Source organism: Labeo rohita, chromosome 22 (assembly GCF_022985175.1).
Source record: "Labeo rohita strain BAU-BD-2019 chromosome 22, IGBB_LRoh.1.0, whole genome shotgun sequence".
In the NCBI taxonomy this organism is placed as follows: Eukaryota; Metazoa; Chordata; class Actinopteri; order Cypriniformes; family Cyprinidae; genus Labeo; species Labeo rohita.
Window position 1 is genome coordinate 33119628 of NC_066890.1, and position 17302 is coordinate 33136929.

General features: G+C 39.6%; 2 protein-coding genes across 2 annotated transcripts; both read left to right on the forward strand.

The window, feature by feature from the left end:
• The first annotated feature begins 640 nt into the window (after positions 1 to 640).
• On the forward strand, positions 641 to 3200 carry s1pr1 (sphingosine-1-phosphate receptor 1). Its single transcript, XM_051095265.1, has 2 exons — positions 641 to 819; positions 1685 to 3200. The coding sequence occupies exon 2, from the start codon at positions 1885 to 1887 to the stop codon at positions 2971 to 2973; it is 1089 nt and encodes a 362-aa protein (XP_050951222.1). The 5' UTR covers positions 641 to 819; positions 1685 to 1884; the 3' UTR covers positions 2974 to 3200.
• Positions 3201 to 5587: 2387 nt separating this feature from the next.
• On the forward strand, positions 5588 to 15379 carry zbtb37 (zinc finger and BTB domain containing 37). The gene is made up of 4 exons (XM_051095041.1): positions 5588 to 6087; positions 8270 to 9243; positions 11597 to 11696; positions 11909 to 15379. The coding sequence occupies exons 2-4, from the start codon at positions 8300 to 8302 to the stop codon at positions 12428 to 12430; spliced, it is 1566 nt and encodes a 521-aa protein (XP_050950998.1). The 5' UTR covers positions 5588 to 6087; positions 8270 to 8299; the 3' UTR covers positions 12431 to 15379.
• Positions 15380 to 17302: the final 1923 nt, after the last annotated feature.

A 17302-nucleotide genomic window follows, 5' to 3' on the forward strand; every position in this document is an offset into this window, starting at 1 on the left:
GAGGTGTAAATCCCTGACACATCAAAGCACTTCTCTAACAATAGTCCTTTGCTCTGGGAGGTGCAGACCGCTGGATCTGCACTAGGGGTTTAGGGGCCACTGTGAGCAGCAGACCTGAACAGACCGGGCAGCACATGTGATTAATGCTGAGCTGAAATTAGGGCAAATGGGGGGTAGATGAGCGGTCATGCTTGGCCAGCCCACCCGGTTCCCCAACTCGTGGTGTTTGGGGTGAGTCTGTTCACAGCTGGGACATTCCCATAGGAAGAGACAAAAGAATACGGGATATGGGGTTAATCCGAATTTAGCATAATGTGATTTGACACAATACAAATCAGATATACCTCTATAATGAACTATAAATAATTATGTAACGCATTTATGTTTAACCTCTATATTTAATAAGTATAATCAAAATAGTTATATATATATATATATATATATATATATATATATATCGTTGAAAGTTATTATTTTGCTCTATTTATTATTATCCCAGTGCTTGAACTGATGCCAGTCTGTTTCCAGCATATTGTTTTGGAATGTCTTGGAGAGCTTTGGATGCTGTGGAATAATAAGAGGCTAATGAGACTGAGGGAAAGGGGGAGGGCATTAAAACTGGTGGGTTGAACTGCATAGGGGAGAATTGGCTCTCCGGTCTCTCTCCAGTCAGAGAAAAATTACCCCTACAATCCTCCACACGAGACTCCAGCGATGCGATAAATACTACATCTTTGATATCTGCACCTTTGATATCTGGCCATATTGCCTCAATATTGCAGGATTACACGGTTAAGACGTTTGGTCTGGAATTCAAAGGTAAGAAAAACTCTTCTTGTCCATCTTTAACTTTCTGAATGTCAAGCGACAGCTTAACCGTCAATAAGTCTTATAAGTTTTACTGTTAAAGTTCGTAAAACCGCTAATGGCTTTTAAACATTAGCGTGAAATAAAACTGACTAGTTTTAACGCGAATACGACTTTTAGCTGCGATTGCAGCATCTCTTGTCAAGTCGTACAAATTAGACAGTGTTGAAATTAGTATTCGCAAAACGATATGGAACATTCAAATAAGGAATAGTCAATATAAAATTTGACACGTATTATAAGCGCTATTTTTAATCGCAGTTCTTTCCATGTGTTCGTTTTTCTGGGTTCAACAAAACTTTTGTTTTAAACAAAAAGTACATTAGTACCATAATCTTTTACATTAGTACCATAATTAGTTCAGATGTTTTATTTTTTCCAGTATGTAGAATGTTGTTATACAACATAACAGTTAAATCGTCTTTTTTATTGATTGATTTATTTATTTAATCTTGGTTGTGGCATCTTGGCATGTCGTCTGAATTTGACGTTGATTAGTTTCGTATTACGAAAAAGACCGGATTCGAAAAGACTTTGGAATTCGTTCTATTTTAGCGGGATTTTTTAAAAATATCTATCGCATGTTTTCTGTGTTCTGTTTGTTCTGAAACTTTTTAACCGAACGCTTTCGCGTATATTCTTCGCTTTTATTAAATTACTTTAGTTTTATGATTGTTTATCACTTTTCTAACTTAAACTTGTTTTCGGTGAAGCTGCGTTTATGTGTTTAACATAATGACATAAAAGTCAAAATAATATGCTGTTATCTCAATATGCCGTTACAGTTATCTAATTTATGGCTATTTATTCCCTCTAGCGTTTTCATGATGCAGTTGTTGGATTTGTGGACCACATTCATCCTCTCAAAGGATTTTTACCTGACTTGAGAAAACCTTGCCTACATGACATCATACTAAGAGGAGAACTGGATACCCAGCTTTCCAAGTCCACCAGCACCCCTCTGTGGCCTGTGGTGGTTTGCACGTTGGATTTAAAACTACCAAGGCAGTGCGAACCATGGATGACCTAATTGCCAGACACTACAACTTCACTGGGAAATTTCGCAAGGTCGAGAAGGACCCGGGACTCAGAGCGGACTCTGTTGTGTTCATCATCGTGTGCTGCTTCATCATCCTTGAGAATGTCCTGGTTCTCCTCACCATTTGGAGGACCAAGAAGTTCCACAAGCCCATGTACTACTTCATTGGGAACTTGGCCTTATCAGACTTGCTGGCCGGAGTGGTGTACACGGCGAACATCTTGCTGTCGGGAGCCAACACGTACAAGTTGACCCCAACGCAGTGGTTCTTCAGGGAAGGGAGTATGTTTGTGGCTCTGGCCGCTTCGGTGTTCAGTCTCTTGGCTATTGCTATCGAGCGACACCTGACCATGCTGAAGATGAAGCTCCACAACAATGGGAAAACGTGCAGGGTCTTCATGCTCATCAGCACTGTGTGGTTCATCGCTGCCATCTTAGGCGGTTTACCAATCATGGGATGGAACTGCATCGAGAGCATGGACAAATGCTCCACAGTTTTGCCACTCTACCACAAGACCTACATTCTCTTCTGCACCACCGTGTTCAGCGTCATCCTCATGGCCATCGTCATCCTGTACGCCCGCATCTATGCTCTGGTCCGCACGCGGAGCCGCAAGCTGGTCTTCCGCAAGGTCGCCAACGGCCGCTGCAGCAACAAGAGTTCGGAGAAGTCCATGGCACTCCTGAAGACCGTCATCATCGTGCTGAGCTGCTTCATTGCGTGTTGGGCGCCGCTCTTTATCCTGCTTCTGCTCGATGTGGCCTGCCAGATCCGCACTTGCCCGATCCTCTACAAAGCTGAGTGGTTCCTTGCTCTGGCCGTGCTCAACTCCGCCATGAACCCTCTGATCTACACCCTGACCAGCAACGAGATGCGACGGGCCTTTATCAAGATGCTCAACTGCGGCGTCTGCGACCAAGCGACGGGCAAGTTCTCCAGGCCCATCATGGGCGCCGAGTTCAGCAGGAGCAAGTCGGACAACTCCTCGCACCCCAATAAGGACGAGCCCGAGTACTCGCCCAGGGAAACCATAGTGTCTTCTGGGAATATCACCTCTTCTTCTTAAAGGGACTTCTTGTGTACATTTACGTCTCGAGTGTGTGTTTGTTTGGCGTCCTCGTTGTTTGTGATCCTTAACGGTAGCGGAAGGCTGGGAGAAACCAGGATTTGTTGGAAGTCTTGGCTTGCGCTTACATTAAAGACTTCGTCTTCTGCTATTCCTGAACGATCGCCAGAACTTTGCTGCAACTTAGGGAAGCACTTAACCAACCGTTATTCTTTTTTTTTTTTTTTCCCTGTCAAATGGAAACCTGTAGACAAGCACTTTTTCGGGGAATTGCTCCTTGAGAACCAACATAGGCATTACTGACTTGGTCTAAAATGGATTGATGTGAAACATACTAGCTTGTTATGGTTATACTACATTTTTGGAATTAAATTGAAGAAATGCAGTCGAGAGGTACTTGTGTTTCTTTGAGTTAACACTATGGTATTAGGATGTCATTTTGCCCCTGATCCAGAATGTATTTTGTAAATGTATTTGTTTTTCTTCACCTTTCAACAAGTAAACTGTTGTTGTAGAAGAGCGTGCATGTACATTAGTTGTCAATATTAATTTATCTTGAAACAGTGCTGATAAATTTGAAACTTGGAGGGATGAAACTAAGTGTTGTGTTAATTAATTGTAAATATATTTTATTATTTTCATTGATAGTACGCCGTGTATCATAGCTCGTGCACATTGATCTGCTCTGCTGCCCGTCAGGGGTCATTTTGTCTGGGTTGCTGGACGTTAATGAAGTTAATTTGATGGGATGGTAAGATCTGCAGAATTTAAGATTAATGTCTACGTGAATTGTCTGTTGGCATGTCATGATACAACAGAATCATTGTACAGGCTTGTATTTATCCATCTGTTCCTCATACATACAATCAAGTCATGAGCCAGTTTTATCCCTGTTCAGTGTTGCACATTGTAACATCTAGTCCGTGTGTTTTTGTTCTGTTAGTTGTTAATAAATATTGTTGAAGAAAAAGCAAAGTTGTGATTTGTTTTCATTAAAATTACATTTAAATGTTTTGCTTAGTATTTAGAATTGGCTTCTAAATTGGAGACCATGTTGAAAATCTGCAATGCCAAATCAAGTTTTAAATTCAAACCTAAAAATAAGTACTTTATGGATGAAAATGGTTTGCTCAAGTCATTAGCAAAAATGTAGACATACTGAAATTCATCTTAATTTTTAATGTTAATTATTTCAGTAATTAATTATTCAACTCCAAATTGTTATAATTTGTTATTAAAAATAATTTGTAATTTGTACATTTAGAAAAATGCAAAATATAAGCATTTTTGCAAGTGGTCTTAGTGGAACCACATTGAAGCTGTAAACTGAACTGTAATTGAATAATATGATTATGTAGATGCAATTAAATTAAGGCAATTTGATAACTCCTGAAGGACAATAAAATCTAACGGAAACAAATCTGGTTTCTCACAGCAGCAAACAATTCTCATATATGAGTAAAGAGCGCCACCTACCGGACAACTACAGAAATGGCTTCTTCGTTAGATTTTAAGATTTTCATGAATAATAATAATAACCCACTCGCAAATCTTAAATTATGCACATATTTACACTGAAAATACACATATACAAAAAATATACAAAATTTACATTTAAATGGAAGACATAATATTAGTTTTTTCTGACACATTTAGTTTCATTGTACTATTTCATGATACTTCTACTATAAGCAATATGCTTTTTTACATTTTGTGTAATAACCAACTTTCCTTTATACATCCATATATATTTAAATCTAAAATCCTGATGCTGATAAAAACGATTAATGAATATGTTATGAATCAACAGCCCATTTAGCCTGTCTAGTATTATCATAATATTCTATAAAAAACTAACTAAAACGTAAAACTTAAGTTTAATCGCATCCTATCGCTTAGGATTTGATCACTGATGTTTCAAAACCCTGATATTTAGAAATTCAAACTGAAATGTATCAAATGTAGAAATGACTGAAATTACTGTAACAAGTTAAACTAGTGGAAACAAAGATGTCGCTATAACGTGTTTTTTTCTTTTTCTTTCACTGAACCAAAACTTAACTACGAAAATGTATCTATGACATGCAATGCGATCATTTGAATATAGTTATCAGTCATTGTGTACATTCAGTGCGAATCACGACTATTAAAGGTATGAATAATGAATAATTATGTCAGTTTGTTAGTTAAGACACATGACTAATTTTTTTTTCTTTTTTTTTTTTCCATGGGTTCAGTGGGTTCATTTTTATTGATGTCATGAAATGGGCCTGCATTGCCCTGCAACAAGAGTTTCTTTGACATTTGTGTAATTTAGTAATAAAATGCAACATGTTAATGTTTAAAACGGCTTACGGTATTTGAGTAAGTACATACCTCTTTGTTTATATCTGTATGTACTCCCTCACACATACAATAGAGGAAGAAACTGTCACCAAAAAATGCAACCGAACTCTTTACCCACTTTCACAGCGATGGTAAAGCAAAGCATCATGGGGGCGTGAGTCTCTTTCGCGGAATTTTTCCATTTTTGGTCGCTATGGCTGTGGCGCGATAGAACTACATTTCCCAGAATGCCATTTTCTGTACATTGGCTCATGTTATACATGGGGGAATATGAGAGCGGCGGAGGAACCGAAAGCGACAGCAGAATCCCTGGCGATAAGTATAACGATAAATAGTGGTCGCGAAATGGGGGGAATTCAAAGCCAAATCACTCAGAACAAGCTGTCGTAAAAGGGAAACCGCATTTTGGTGTTCTATTTTTTTATATATATATAAATTTGGCGTGGACTGGGGTAAGGCACCTCCCTGCCTGCTCTGCGCCGGGGTGTGTGCGTGTTTTTCGGGTAGGCTTCATCGCATCACCGCGCTGCAGTGTGTTACTGGAACCGAACTGAGGTGCCACGCCGCCGGTTACAGCTGCCCTGCGCCGTCGGCCGATACTATGTCAAAAACAGAGAGAGACAAAGTAACACTGCGAATCAATCCTACTGACCTATGCAATGAAAAAATGGCAACTTTGCTCTCTAACAGCTGTGCTTTGTAGCCATAAAGAAGTGCAAGTGTGCCGAAAAATATAGTGGAGCGGTTTTTGTGCCTGTTATTAAAAAGGTGAGGTAACAATTTGCATCTCACTACAAATCTAACTTTCTTTGAAGAAATTTGGGTCGTCATTTACATTACATTGTTATTGTTGCAATGCTACTATTTCATTACGTAACTTGATGTTATCCTGAATGTTAATAATAAATGTGTATTTATGGTGTTCATGAAACTGCTAATTGCACAAGCTTGTAATTAAACAGGTTGTTGTAATTGCTTCGGTTAGCCCGTTAATTTAGTTATACATCTTTTAAGTCTTTCACTTTGTTTGACTTTTTGTTACATGAAAAGTCAGCTCTGATGAAATAGATGAAATGTGTAATTTTAGTAGAACAATGAGTTTGTTTAAATTACCCAATCACGCCATGCAATATATGTATATATATATTATATGTGACCACTTTAAGTGAAATGTAACAGCTTTGGGAACTGCTTAGGGAGCAAGTGTACGTCGGCATATGATTTCACAGGAAGTTGAAACAAGGCATTTACCCACAAGTCATTTTGTGGCACCTTGAATATGTGTACTTCCCTACTACATAGCATGTGAAGTGAAAGTTGTGCCCAAATACGGAGTAATAATGAAACGGTAGGCGAGAAATATCCAAATTGACAGATTGGATCCGCTGACATTGTGAGGTGTGCAGCCAGGAAACTTTTCTGTCCCATAAGACCTATTAAGCTGAGGAGCTGTCAGGATTCAGAAAAGCTGACAAATAAAAATAAAAATGATGAGCCGGGTGGCTCTTTCTACATGTAAGTGCTATAGGTACCAAGAATTTTGGTCCCACTAGTCAGTTATTTGTCGAATATAGTGCATTTAATTCAGGATGGGATTTTGGACAGAGAAAAAGTTTGGCTAAAAGAAAATGTGACTTGCAATTTTATTCAGGCTAATGGAAAAAGTGCTGTTTTTGAGCGTGTAAAGTGAGATGTGATCACTGAGAAGTCATTTATTACTAAATTGTGTTTATTTACATTCCCAATATTATATACTACCAGTCAAAAGTTTTTGAACAGTAAGATTTTTAATGTTTTTTTTTGTTTGTTTGTTTGTTTGTTTTAAAAGAAGTGTCATCTGCTCACTAAGCTTGCGTATATTTGATTTAAATTACAGCAAAACAGTACAATTTTAAAGTGTTTGCTATTTAAAATAGCTGTTTTCTATCTGAATATATTTTAAGATGTAATTTATTCCTGTCATTTCAAAACTGAGTTTTTAGCATTATTACTCCAGTCACATGATCCTTCAGAAATCATTCTAATATTCTGATTTGCTGTTCAAAAAACATTTATTATTGTTGAAAACAGTTGAGTAGAATTTTTTTCAGGTTTCTTTGATGAATAGAAAGTTCATAAGAACAGCATGTCTGTAAAGAAATCTTTTGCAACGTTATAAATTACTTTATCGTCACTTTTTGATCAATCTAAAGCATGCTTGCTAAATAAAAGTTTTAATTTCTGTAATTTAAAATATATAAATATATATATATTTAAAAAAGTTACACTGACTCCAAGCTTTTGAATAATATAATGTGTAATATTACAAAAGCTTTTTATTTCAGATAAATGCTGATCTTTGGATCGTTCTATTCATCAAAGTATCCTGAAAAAATGTACTAAACTGTTTTAAATAGTGATGATAATAATAATAATAATAAATGTTTCTTGAACAGCAGATCAGCATATCAGAATGATTTATGAAGGATCATGTGACACTGGAGACTGTTCAAAAACTTTTGGTATTTATATAAGTACAGTATGGTATTGGGAGTTGTTATATACATTTATATATTTTAAAGTATGGTAATGTACATATGTTTCAAATGACCAAATTTGTGAACACAAAGTAATGAACCTGTAAATCGGACAGCAGCTAATTGCTGTTTTTTTAAACAGGTTTCCGAACACTCCCATGTCAGCCATTGGTTGGCTGAATAGATCACCCCTAAAGTCAGTCCCACCCTTAAAGTCACACCTCAGAGTGACAGTGTTTACACTTTTTGTGGGAATCAACCTGCAAATGGTTTACTTATTGTTGTCTCTTTGCTTACAGTTGCGATAGCATTTAGAATAATTACATTTAACATTGTTTGCTAATAATGGTGATTGTTGTGTGTTGATGCATGTTTTTTATTGCTGACGTGTGCACTGTAACAGTCCTAAACTTCTCTTGTTTGTTTATCGGCAGCTTTTAAAAGCAGCGCAATAGGCAGCCCGCATGGAACGAGCAGGAAGCATCCAACTTGATATTCCGGACTTCAGCAACTCCGTCCTGTCGCATCTTAATCAGTTGCGAATACAGGGCCGTCTATGTGACATCGTGGTCAATGTTCAGGGCCACAGTTTTCGTGCCCACAAGGTGGTCCTCGCCGCCAGCTCCCCCTACTTCAGGGACCACATGTCACTGAGCGAGATGAGCACCGTGTCCATATCAGTGATCCGCAACCCAACCGTGTTCGAGCAGCTCCTTTCATTCTGCTACACGGGGCGCTTGTGCTTGCAGCTCGCCGATATCATCAGCTACCTGACGGCTGCCAGCTTCCTCCAGATGCAGCACATTATTGACCGTTGCACCCAGATTTTAGAGGGAATCCATTTTAAAATCAGTCTGTCAGACGTGGATGAGGAGCTCGGGAACGGGGCCCACAGGACCGCCAACCAAACCATTGAGTCAGGAAGAGGTGGGACCGGGCTGGGTGGATCCCGCTCCCTAAGTCCCAGACATAACAGCTCCCGACTGATTGGCAACGCTGGGGTGATCAACATCCGTGATGTGAGGGAGGTCCGAGAGATCAGTCCTCCTGGGGAGTCCATGAGCCCCCAGATAGTGGAGCACAGCGGCATTGGCTCGGAGGAGGTGGGAACTGGGAAAGAGCCCATTCTCCGCATTAACCGAGCTGGGCAGTGGTATGTCGAGACGGGGACTGAAGTGGAGAGAGGCGGAGAGGAGAATGTGCGGATGGTGGATGGGTTTCGGATTAAGACGGAAAGGATGGAGGAGTGGATGGGGGCGGAGACCCAGGCATCGGCGGAGGAGGGTAGTGGGGCCGAGGAAGGGCCGACAGTTATGATTGACACCTCAGGACGTAGCACACTGGTGCAGGAAGGTGGAAGAGGTGGGAAAAGCTCCCAGCCGTCCAGTAGCTTCAGCGAAACAGAGAGGTGTGTAAAATCTTCCTGAAGTTCAAAATCTTTGTCTTATTGCACATAATTCAGTTCGTGTTATTCTTTAAAGGACTGTTCACCCAAAAATGAATATTCTGTTATTAATTACTCACCGTCATGTCTTTCCAAACCTGTAAGATCTTTGTTCATCTTCGAAACACAAATGAAGATATTTTTGATAAAATCCAAGAGCTTTTTGACCTTGCATAGACAGGAACGCAACTGACAAGTTCAAGGCCAAGAAAGGTAGTAAGGGCATTATTAAAATAGTCAGTGTGACATCAGTGGTTCAACCATAGTGTCATGAAGCTACGAGAATACTGTTTGTGCACAAAGAAAACAGAAATAACTACTTTATCCAACAATTTCTTCACTTCCGTGTCAATCTTCGACGCGTGTTCAGGAGCGTCAGGAGCACTACACGTAAGCGTCGTTGTACTCTCCTGATTGTGTGTCGGAGACTGACATTGAAAGAGAAGAAATTGTTGAATATAGTTGTTCTTTTTGTTTTCTTTATGCACAAAAAGTATTCTTGTCCCAGATAGCAAAATTCCTGACGCCCACACCTCACAGTTTCATCTGGCCCACATGCCGCATGGAATGATGGCACTTGGGCGGTCTGCTCCTGTTTGCCAGATTTGGGCCACAAGCAAGCCAAAGGAAGGCCCAATGTCAGCCATGAATAAATCAAATAAAGCAGAACTGGCCCAAATCTGGGCCACATTTATTTCAATTCTGGCCCAGATCCGGCCCAGATCCAACACCTTGCTTTGGCCCACATACTGTGTAGAATGATGGCGTTTGGGTGGTCCACTCCTGTTTGCTGGATTTGTGCCACAAGCAAGCCGTAGGGAGGCTAAATAAAATAAACAAGAACTGGCCCAATCTGGGCAACATTGATTTTAATTCTGGCCCAGATTCGGCCCAGAACCAACACCTTGCTCCGGCCCACATATCACGTAGAATAATGGCATTTGGGCAAGCCCGGTCCTGTTTGCCAGGTTTTGGCCTCAAGTAAACCTTAGTATTGCTGCATGTCAGCCAACCGAATAAACCAAAATGGTGGCACTTTGGCAGTGGTCCACAAGTAGGCCACTGCACAGCCTCCTTTTAGCTAATAATGAACCAAGAAAAACATAAATGAACATTATTTGGGCCACAGTAAGCCTTAAGTGAGTTTTGCATCAGCAATACTCAACATATTGTAAAAATAAATTAAAAAATATCCTCCCTAAATGTTCAAATTAGTTGATCCAGAAATGTGTTCTACTTGGTAAAATCATCCCAAACCAACTTTTGCACAAGCAGCAATTCAAATGTCAAGTGCTACATCTAAACCAGAAGTGGCCATGTCAAACGTGGGACAAGTTAGGCTTAAACACTGATTAGCCAAAGCTGACTGTGACGTATATTTGCCATAGTTAGACCAAATTGTTATTGATTACTTGGGCAATATTTGTCATTTTATATGCGGGCCACTTTAGGCTCACTGCCACATTAGCCAGTGATTATTGGGCCATATCTTTGCCCAGATACGTTTTAGGATAACTGGGCCATCAAAAATGCATCAAATGCGGGCCACATTAGCCAGTGTTTACTAATGCCATATCTTTGCCAAAATTGGCCCAGATATGTTCTAATATACCTGGGCCACATTTGCTAAAACATATGTGGACCACATTTGGTTTACACCCTGTTTAGCTTTTGTTGATTGTGCTGTCATCGGCCACTTTACGGTCACATTCAGATTATACACTGCCATGAACACCACATCTTTGCCTGAAGAGGCCCACATGTAATTTGATACATTTGGGACATTTTTTGCTATTTTACACTTCAGGCTCACATACGTTTTGTCTGGGCCATAAGAAGGCCAGCAGTGCCGTAGCATTGCCTTAAGTGGCCCACATCCGGATACTATCTGGGGTAGCTTCATAAAATTACGGTTGAACCACTGATGTCACATGGACTATTTTAACGATGTCCTTACTACCTTTCTGGACCTTTGACGTGGCAGTTGCGTCGCTGTCTATGCAGGGTCAGAAAGCTCTCGGATTTCATCAAAAATCTTAAAAAGGTCTTACGGGTTTGGAACGACATGAGGGTGGGTAATTAATGACATAATTGTCATTTTTGAGGGAACTAACCCTTTTATGGTCTAATATCGAAATGCAATGCCTTTCTCCACTTCTGAAAGAAGTTCCTATTTCAGCTAATGCCTCAAGCCTTACTTTTCAACCCCTTTTAACCATTTACATGATCTAATCAGTACTGGATGGATACCAGATTGAATAAATAACCCATTTCCTCTTCCAACAAGACTGTACCAAAAACGGTGTTTTTCTTTCAGGTTTAGTCCAACAGGAAGTGTGGTTGTGATGGCTGATCGCCAGAGAGCCAAGAGTGAGTCCCCAGGACGAGTTGATGATCAGAGACACCCCACCTCACAGGTAGAGCAACCTTAAGACTTGATCAAGACTTGCCACTATACACTTACAACCCTTGGTCAGTGGAGCACACCTTCCCGAGCAAATAAGAAACCTTAGATTGCCTGCAGTTGTGTAATACTCAGAACAGGTGGTGTGCCTAACTTGGGAACAATTTGGAGAAGGGGTGGGAATCATGAAAAACAAACCATAACCTGTCATCTTTCCCTTATCAGGGAGAGGAGCAAGCTGTGTTTGACATGGGGGGATATGAGGAGTACCTCCGAGAACAGGTAGGTGACCGGTGGTTCCGCTACAACCCCCGCCTCACCTGCATTTACTGCTGCAAGTCCTTCAACCAGAAGGGCAGCCTAGACCGCCACATGCGCCTGCACATGGGCATTACCCCCTTCGTTTGCCGAATCTGCGGGAAGAAGTACACCCGCAAGGACCAACTCGAATACCACATCCGTAAGCACACAGGAAACAAGCCCTTCCATTGCCACGTCTGCGGCAAGAGCTTCCCGTTCCAGGCGATCCTCAACCAGCACTTCCGCAAGAACCATCCAGGCTGCGCCCCACAGGAGGTGTCCCACAGTGCCTCGCCCGAGACCACCACGGTCACCTCCCGTGGAGGCCAGAACGAAGATGAGTCGCCCTCCCAAGAGGATGCCGAAGGCAATGGCGGAGGGGGAGGCGCGGGCTCATCCTTCGGAGAAGGGGTCCAGCCTTCGGTATCCACCACTGGGCCCGACTGAAAGGCTTTGAAGGAAATCGTTACAAGTTTAGGGAGACACAGGACAGGCCAGATCTCTTGAGAGATCCCTCTGTCCCTTGTCTCCCACCATCCACACTGAACGTTGGAAGGAGTTGAGCGAGCAGGAGGCTCTCTCAGCTGCTGTCAACAAGGAACGGATTAAATAAGGGAGAGTCTTCTGCGTCCTACTTGGACGAAGATCCTCTATTTTTTTCAAAGATGCAAGGAACAATTTGCTAGGAATAGTATTCTCTAGGGATTTATAAATGGTATTTCCGCTTTAAACCGCATCTACCTTCACCATACAAACTGAACAGGACGTCAATATATGAAGACAAGAAGCCACACTCCAACAACCTCACACACCACTGGATGCAGTGATTTCTTATTTTTTTGGTTTGTTTCCTTTTCATTTTTAGTCTTTCCTGTCTTTTATATGTTACATTTTTTTATATTTTTGTACTACTACAGATCTTTCAGGAGAAACTAAAAGAGAAGCTCTAGCTACAATTTGGTCAAATTGCATCGAAATTGCCAAACTTCTCTGTGCCAGAAGGTGAGTTATAAAACTAGAGGACATCGTAGTCCTTCGCTACTTTGCCTTGAGACAATCTTGATCAATTAATCTGGGGCTAGACTTGTGTTCCCCAGGCATGGCAAGCTTAGGAAAACGGGTTCAGTTTTTTATTAGGGACCCTCAGGTCTGACCTAACATCAGATTCTTGATTTTCATCTTGTGTTAAGTGCCGATCCGGCCTGCCATAGAACCGAAACACATTGCTCACACCTAGCCTCAACGCAAGGAAATCGTAGTTCGGGTTTATAATGAGAAACACTCACGTCGTGTTATTTTAACTTTTAATGTTGGTGGTAATACTGTGATATAGGCATGGTGGAGAACGAATATAGCAGTGACATATGTATTTATTTCGCATTTAATTCCCGTTTAGGCCTTCATACATCTCCGAACTAGACAACTCAGCTGCTGAATGTTGGCGAAAACACAGGAAATTCTTCAACCTCAGATAAGCTACAATAGACCGCTCAGTTACCTCTCTCTCACATCACTACGCAATACCGATCTGTCGCACGCGGACGCGTGGATGCACTCAGCCGAATTTAACGTTCAGTGTTTATTTCTTTCATTCGTTTAAGTCGCTCGTTGAGATTAGCACGTCTCGCTAACTTGTTTTACTAGTCTGGCGATATTTAGTTTGTAAGAATGTGTTTGAGCGGAGGAAGGGGTCCGTCGGAGGACTATTAACCTTCTTCCATGTTGTGTCAAGAAATGAGTCTAAGGCAGAGACGAACCGATGGACTTGGTCGCCGATGCCATTTAGGAAAATGGAAACCGTATGTCTGTGATGACTGGGAAATGCCGAAATGCCACGGAATGACTTTGAGTGTAAAATTTCCCCTTCATCTGATGGAAGGCACTTTAACCTTGGGGTCAAGTGCCTTTACACTTGGCTTACGAACAGATGTTTCCAGCTGGTGCTATGACGTGAATTTACTGAAGCTTTCAGTAACCAAAGGAACCGAAATTTATTGTGGAAGTTCTTAAACCCTTGAGATTGGAAGGGCGAAGAGGAAAAATGAGATTACATCAGGCACTTAAAGAATGGGTGGGGTGTTTTTTTGGTTTTGTTTTAGAATATTTGTATATCTATATACATGTCACTTATGCATATTTAGACAAATTTATACTTGTAATAATAACTATACAGAGACAGTTTCTAGAGCGATCAACAAAAGCAAAGGCGTTTTAAACGAAAGCAAAGCTGTTAGCATTTTTATAAGGCTGTGAATCACACTTGGTTGTGACTGATTTTTTTAAGGAAAGGGTTGATGCATATAAAAATCAGCTACTGATGTTTCCAATAGGGATTTTGTGCACCTCACTTCATATCAACACAGGTTAGAGCTTACTTTTACCGTTCCTCACATCTGTGAACACAGGTCAGCAGGTAAACACTTCTTACAAATATCAGGAACTCACTGTTTACTTTTTGTGTTTACCTTTACCAAGCGGATTTTCTTACTTGGAATTCTAGCTCGGGGTAACTTGGGTCGACATATTTCACAAGGGCAGCAAAAAAAAATAACCTACATACAGTACATACGAATATTTCCTCTCAATGTAAATACCCATGCCTCAGAAGCAGTCGCAGTGAAATACAATCCCGAAACTGTATAATTTCTCGTTTGTTGTACAGCGCAGAACCCAGGTAAATAGAGGAGCATGTTAATACTGCTTTTATTTGTCACAATGCAACCTCATGATAATAGAGAAGGGCAAATGGTTTTGTCTGTAAACAACATAATCATAATCTATGTTATAATATATCAAGAAAAGATGTTTGTTTTAAGACTTTGCCTTTTAAGTTTAAGATTTTTAGATTTGGGGCATGGGCCTGTTTTGTGTATGCCAATCATATAAGGGTGATAGTGACTTAAATTATCTCTATGTGAATGAATTAATAACAAGGGATCTATATCTGTAATCAGTCATTCCAGGTATTGTACTGCACATTTTAGCAGTCGAAATTGAATCATGTTAATTTGGGTTTTAGGGCTAATGATAATTCTCAGCATGTTTTCCCTATGTGTTGACCTTCATAGCATTGATGGTTGACCATCCTGCCTGTTCTTGTTTATTTTAAACAATATTATTCATTCAAATATTAAGTTTGGCTTTTGTATTTGTTTTTAAGCTTTAAATAACATGTGGAGGATAAATGTGTTGCTACAGTGTATATATATATATATATAGGCTGTAATATTTAATGTTTCTGTATGACAATACATCTACTGCAGTTTATTGACTGATCAAGTCATTTCTAACCAAATTATGTCTAATTTTAACAGTGTTACAGAATGTGTAGTTTCAAATGAAGCTACTTTTGAAGCAATACTTCACCTGAAATTAAAACACACCATGACAAACACAGTGATGACCAATTGATTTTGACAAGAAAAAATACAGTTGAAGTCAAAAGTTTACATACACCTTGTAAAATCTGCCAAAATTTTACCAAAATAAGAGGGTTCATACAAAATGCATGTTGTTTTTTTATTTAGTACAGACCTGAATAAGATATTTCACATAAAAGGCATTTACATATAGTTCATAAGAGAAAATAATAGTTGACCCTGTTCAAAAGTTTACATACACTTGATTCTTAATACTGTGTTGTTACCTGAATGATGCACAGCTGTGTTTTTTTATTTAGTGATAGTTGTTCAAGAGTCCCTTGTTTGTCCCAAACAGTTAAACTGCTCGCTGTTCTTCAGAAAAATCCTTCAGGTCTCACAAATTTTTTATTTTTTCAGCATTTTTGTGTATTTGAATCCTTTCCAACGTCTGCATGATTTTGAGATCCATCTTTTCACACTGAGGACAACTGAGGGACTCATATGCAACTATTACAGACGGTTCAAACGATTACTGATACTTCAAAAGGAAAAACGCTGCATTAAGATGCGGGGGGTGAAAACTTTTGGAATTTAAAGATAAGGGTATATTCAACTTTTGTCTTCTTGGAAACATGGAAGTATCTTCTGTAGCTTCTGAAGGGCAGTACTAAATGAAAAAAATATTACATTTTAGGCAAAATAAGAAAAATGTACACATCTCCATTCTATTCAAAAGTTTTCACCCCCCGGCTCTTAATGCAGCATGTTTCCTTTTGAACCTTTTGTAATAGTTGCGTGAGTCCCTCAGTGTAAAAAGATGGATCTAAAAAAACATACAGTCAATGTTGGAAAGGGTTCAAATACACAAAAAAGCTGAAAAACCAAAGAATCTGTAGGACCTGAAGGACTTTTAAGAAGACCAGCAGGCAGTTTAACGGTTCAGGAAAAACAAGGGACTCATGAACAACTATCACTACACAAAAAACAGCTGTGGATCATTCAGATAACAACAAAGTATTAAGAATCAAGTGTATGCAAACTATTGAACGGGGTCATTTTTATACATTCAAGTATTATTTTCTCCTGTGGACTATATGTAAATGTCTTTTAAGTGAAATATCTTATTCAGGTCAGTACTAAATAAAAAAATAGCACACCCTCTTATTTTGGTGAAACAATTAACATTTTGCAGATTCTGCTAGGTGTATGTAAACTTTTGACTTCAACTATGTATCCTGAACTTTTAAAGCAATTCTACCTATTGGCGAATGTGATAAAATTAGTTTCAGCGATTACATTTACCTCATGTTTTTCGGTTTGTTTGTTTGTTTTTCATGGTCTGGCTTGTGAAACGTGATACAGTGCATGTCTCTACTTAGTAGTTTTTTCGGGAAGACCGGATGACAACACTGAGCCATGTCTTCAGAGTTCGTTCAGTCTTGTCGCAGGTCCCTCTGGAGCAAATATTTTGTACAAGCAACACATTTCAGAAGAAGACACTTCAATGCAAATAGCCTACGTATACATAGTCTGTCTGAATAAGCAAGCAAACGTGATGCTTTGTCAAAAAAAAGTTGTCAGTTGTTTTCTTACCTCAAAAGAGTCTTTGTACAAGGAAACAAGACATTGTTTTTTTTTGTTTTTTTGTTTTTTTCTACTGACCTTCAGTAGAAACTGTTTATTTGCATGTCGTGTTTGTCTTTTGTAACGGCCAAACATAAAGACATTTCCAGGCATCTAAATTTGCACCAAGAGAAGCCAAAATATTGACATTTACGATTTGTCTTGCTATATTGTTTTATCTTGCAAAAAGCAATATAGTCTAAGTTCTTTCCATGTGTCTTGAGATGTTAATCACTTTAATTTAAATCATACTTCAGAAATATTTTATTTTACATAACCATGAAAGAAATCAAAATATAATAGGTATTTTATTGTTAAAAAAGGTCCAGATTCC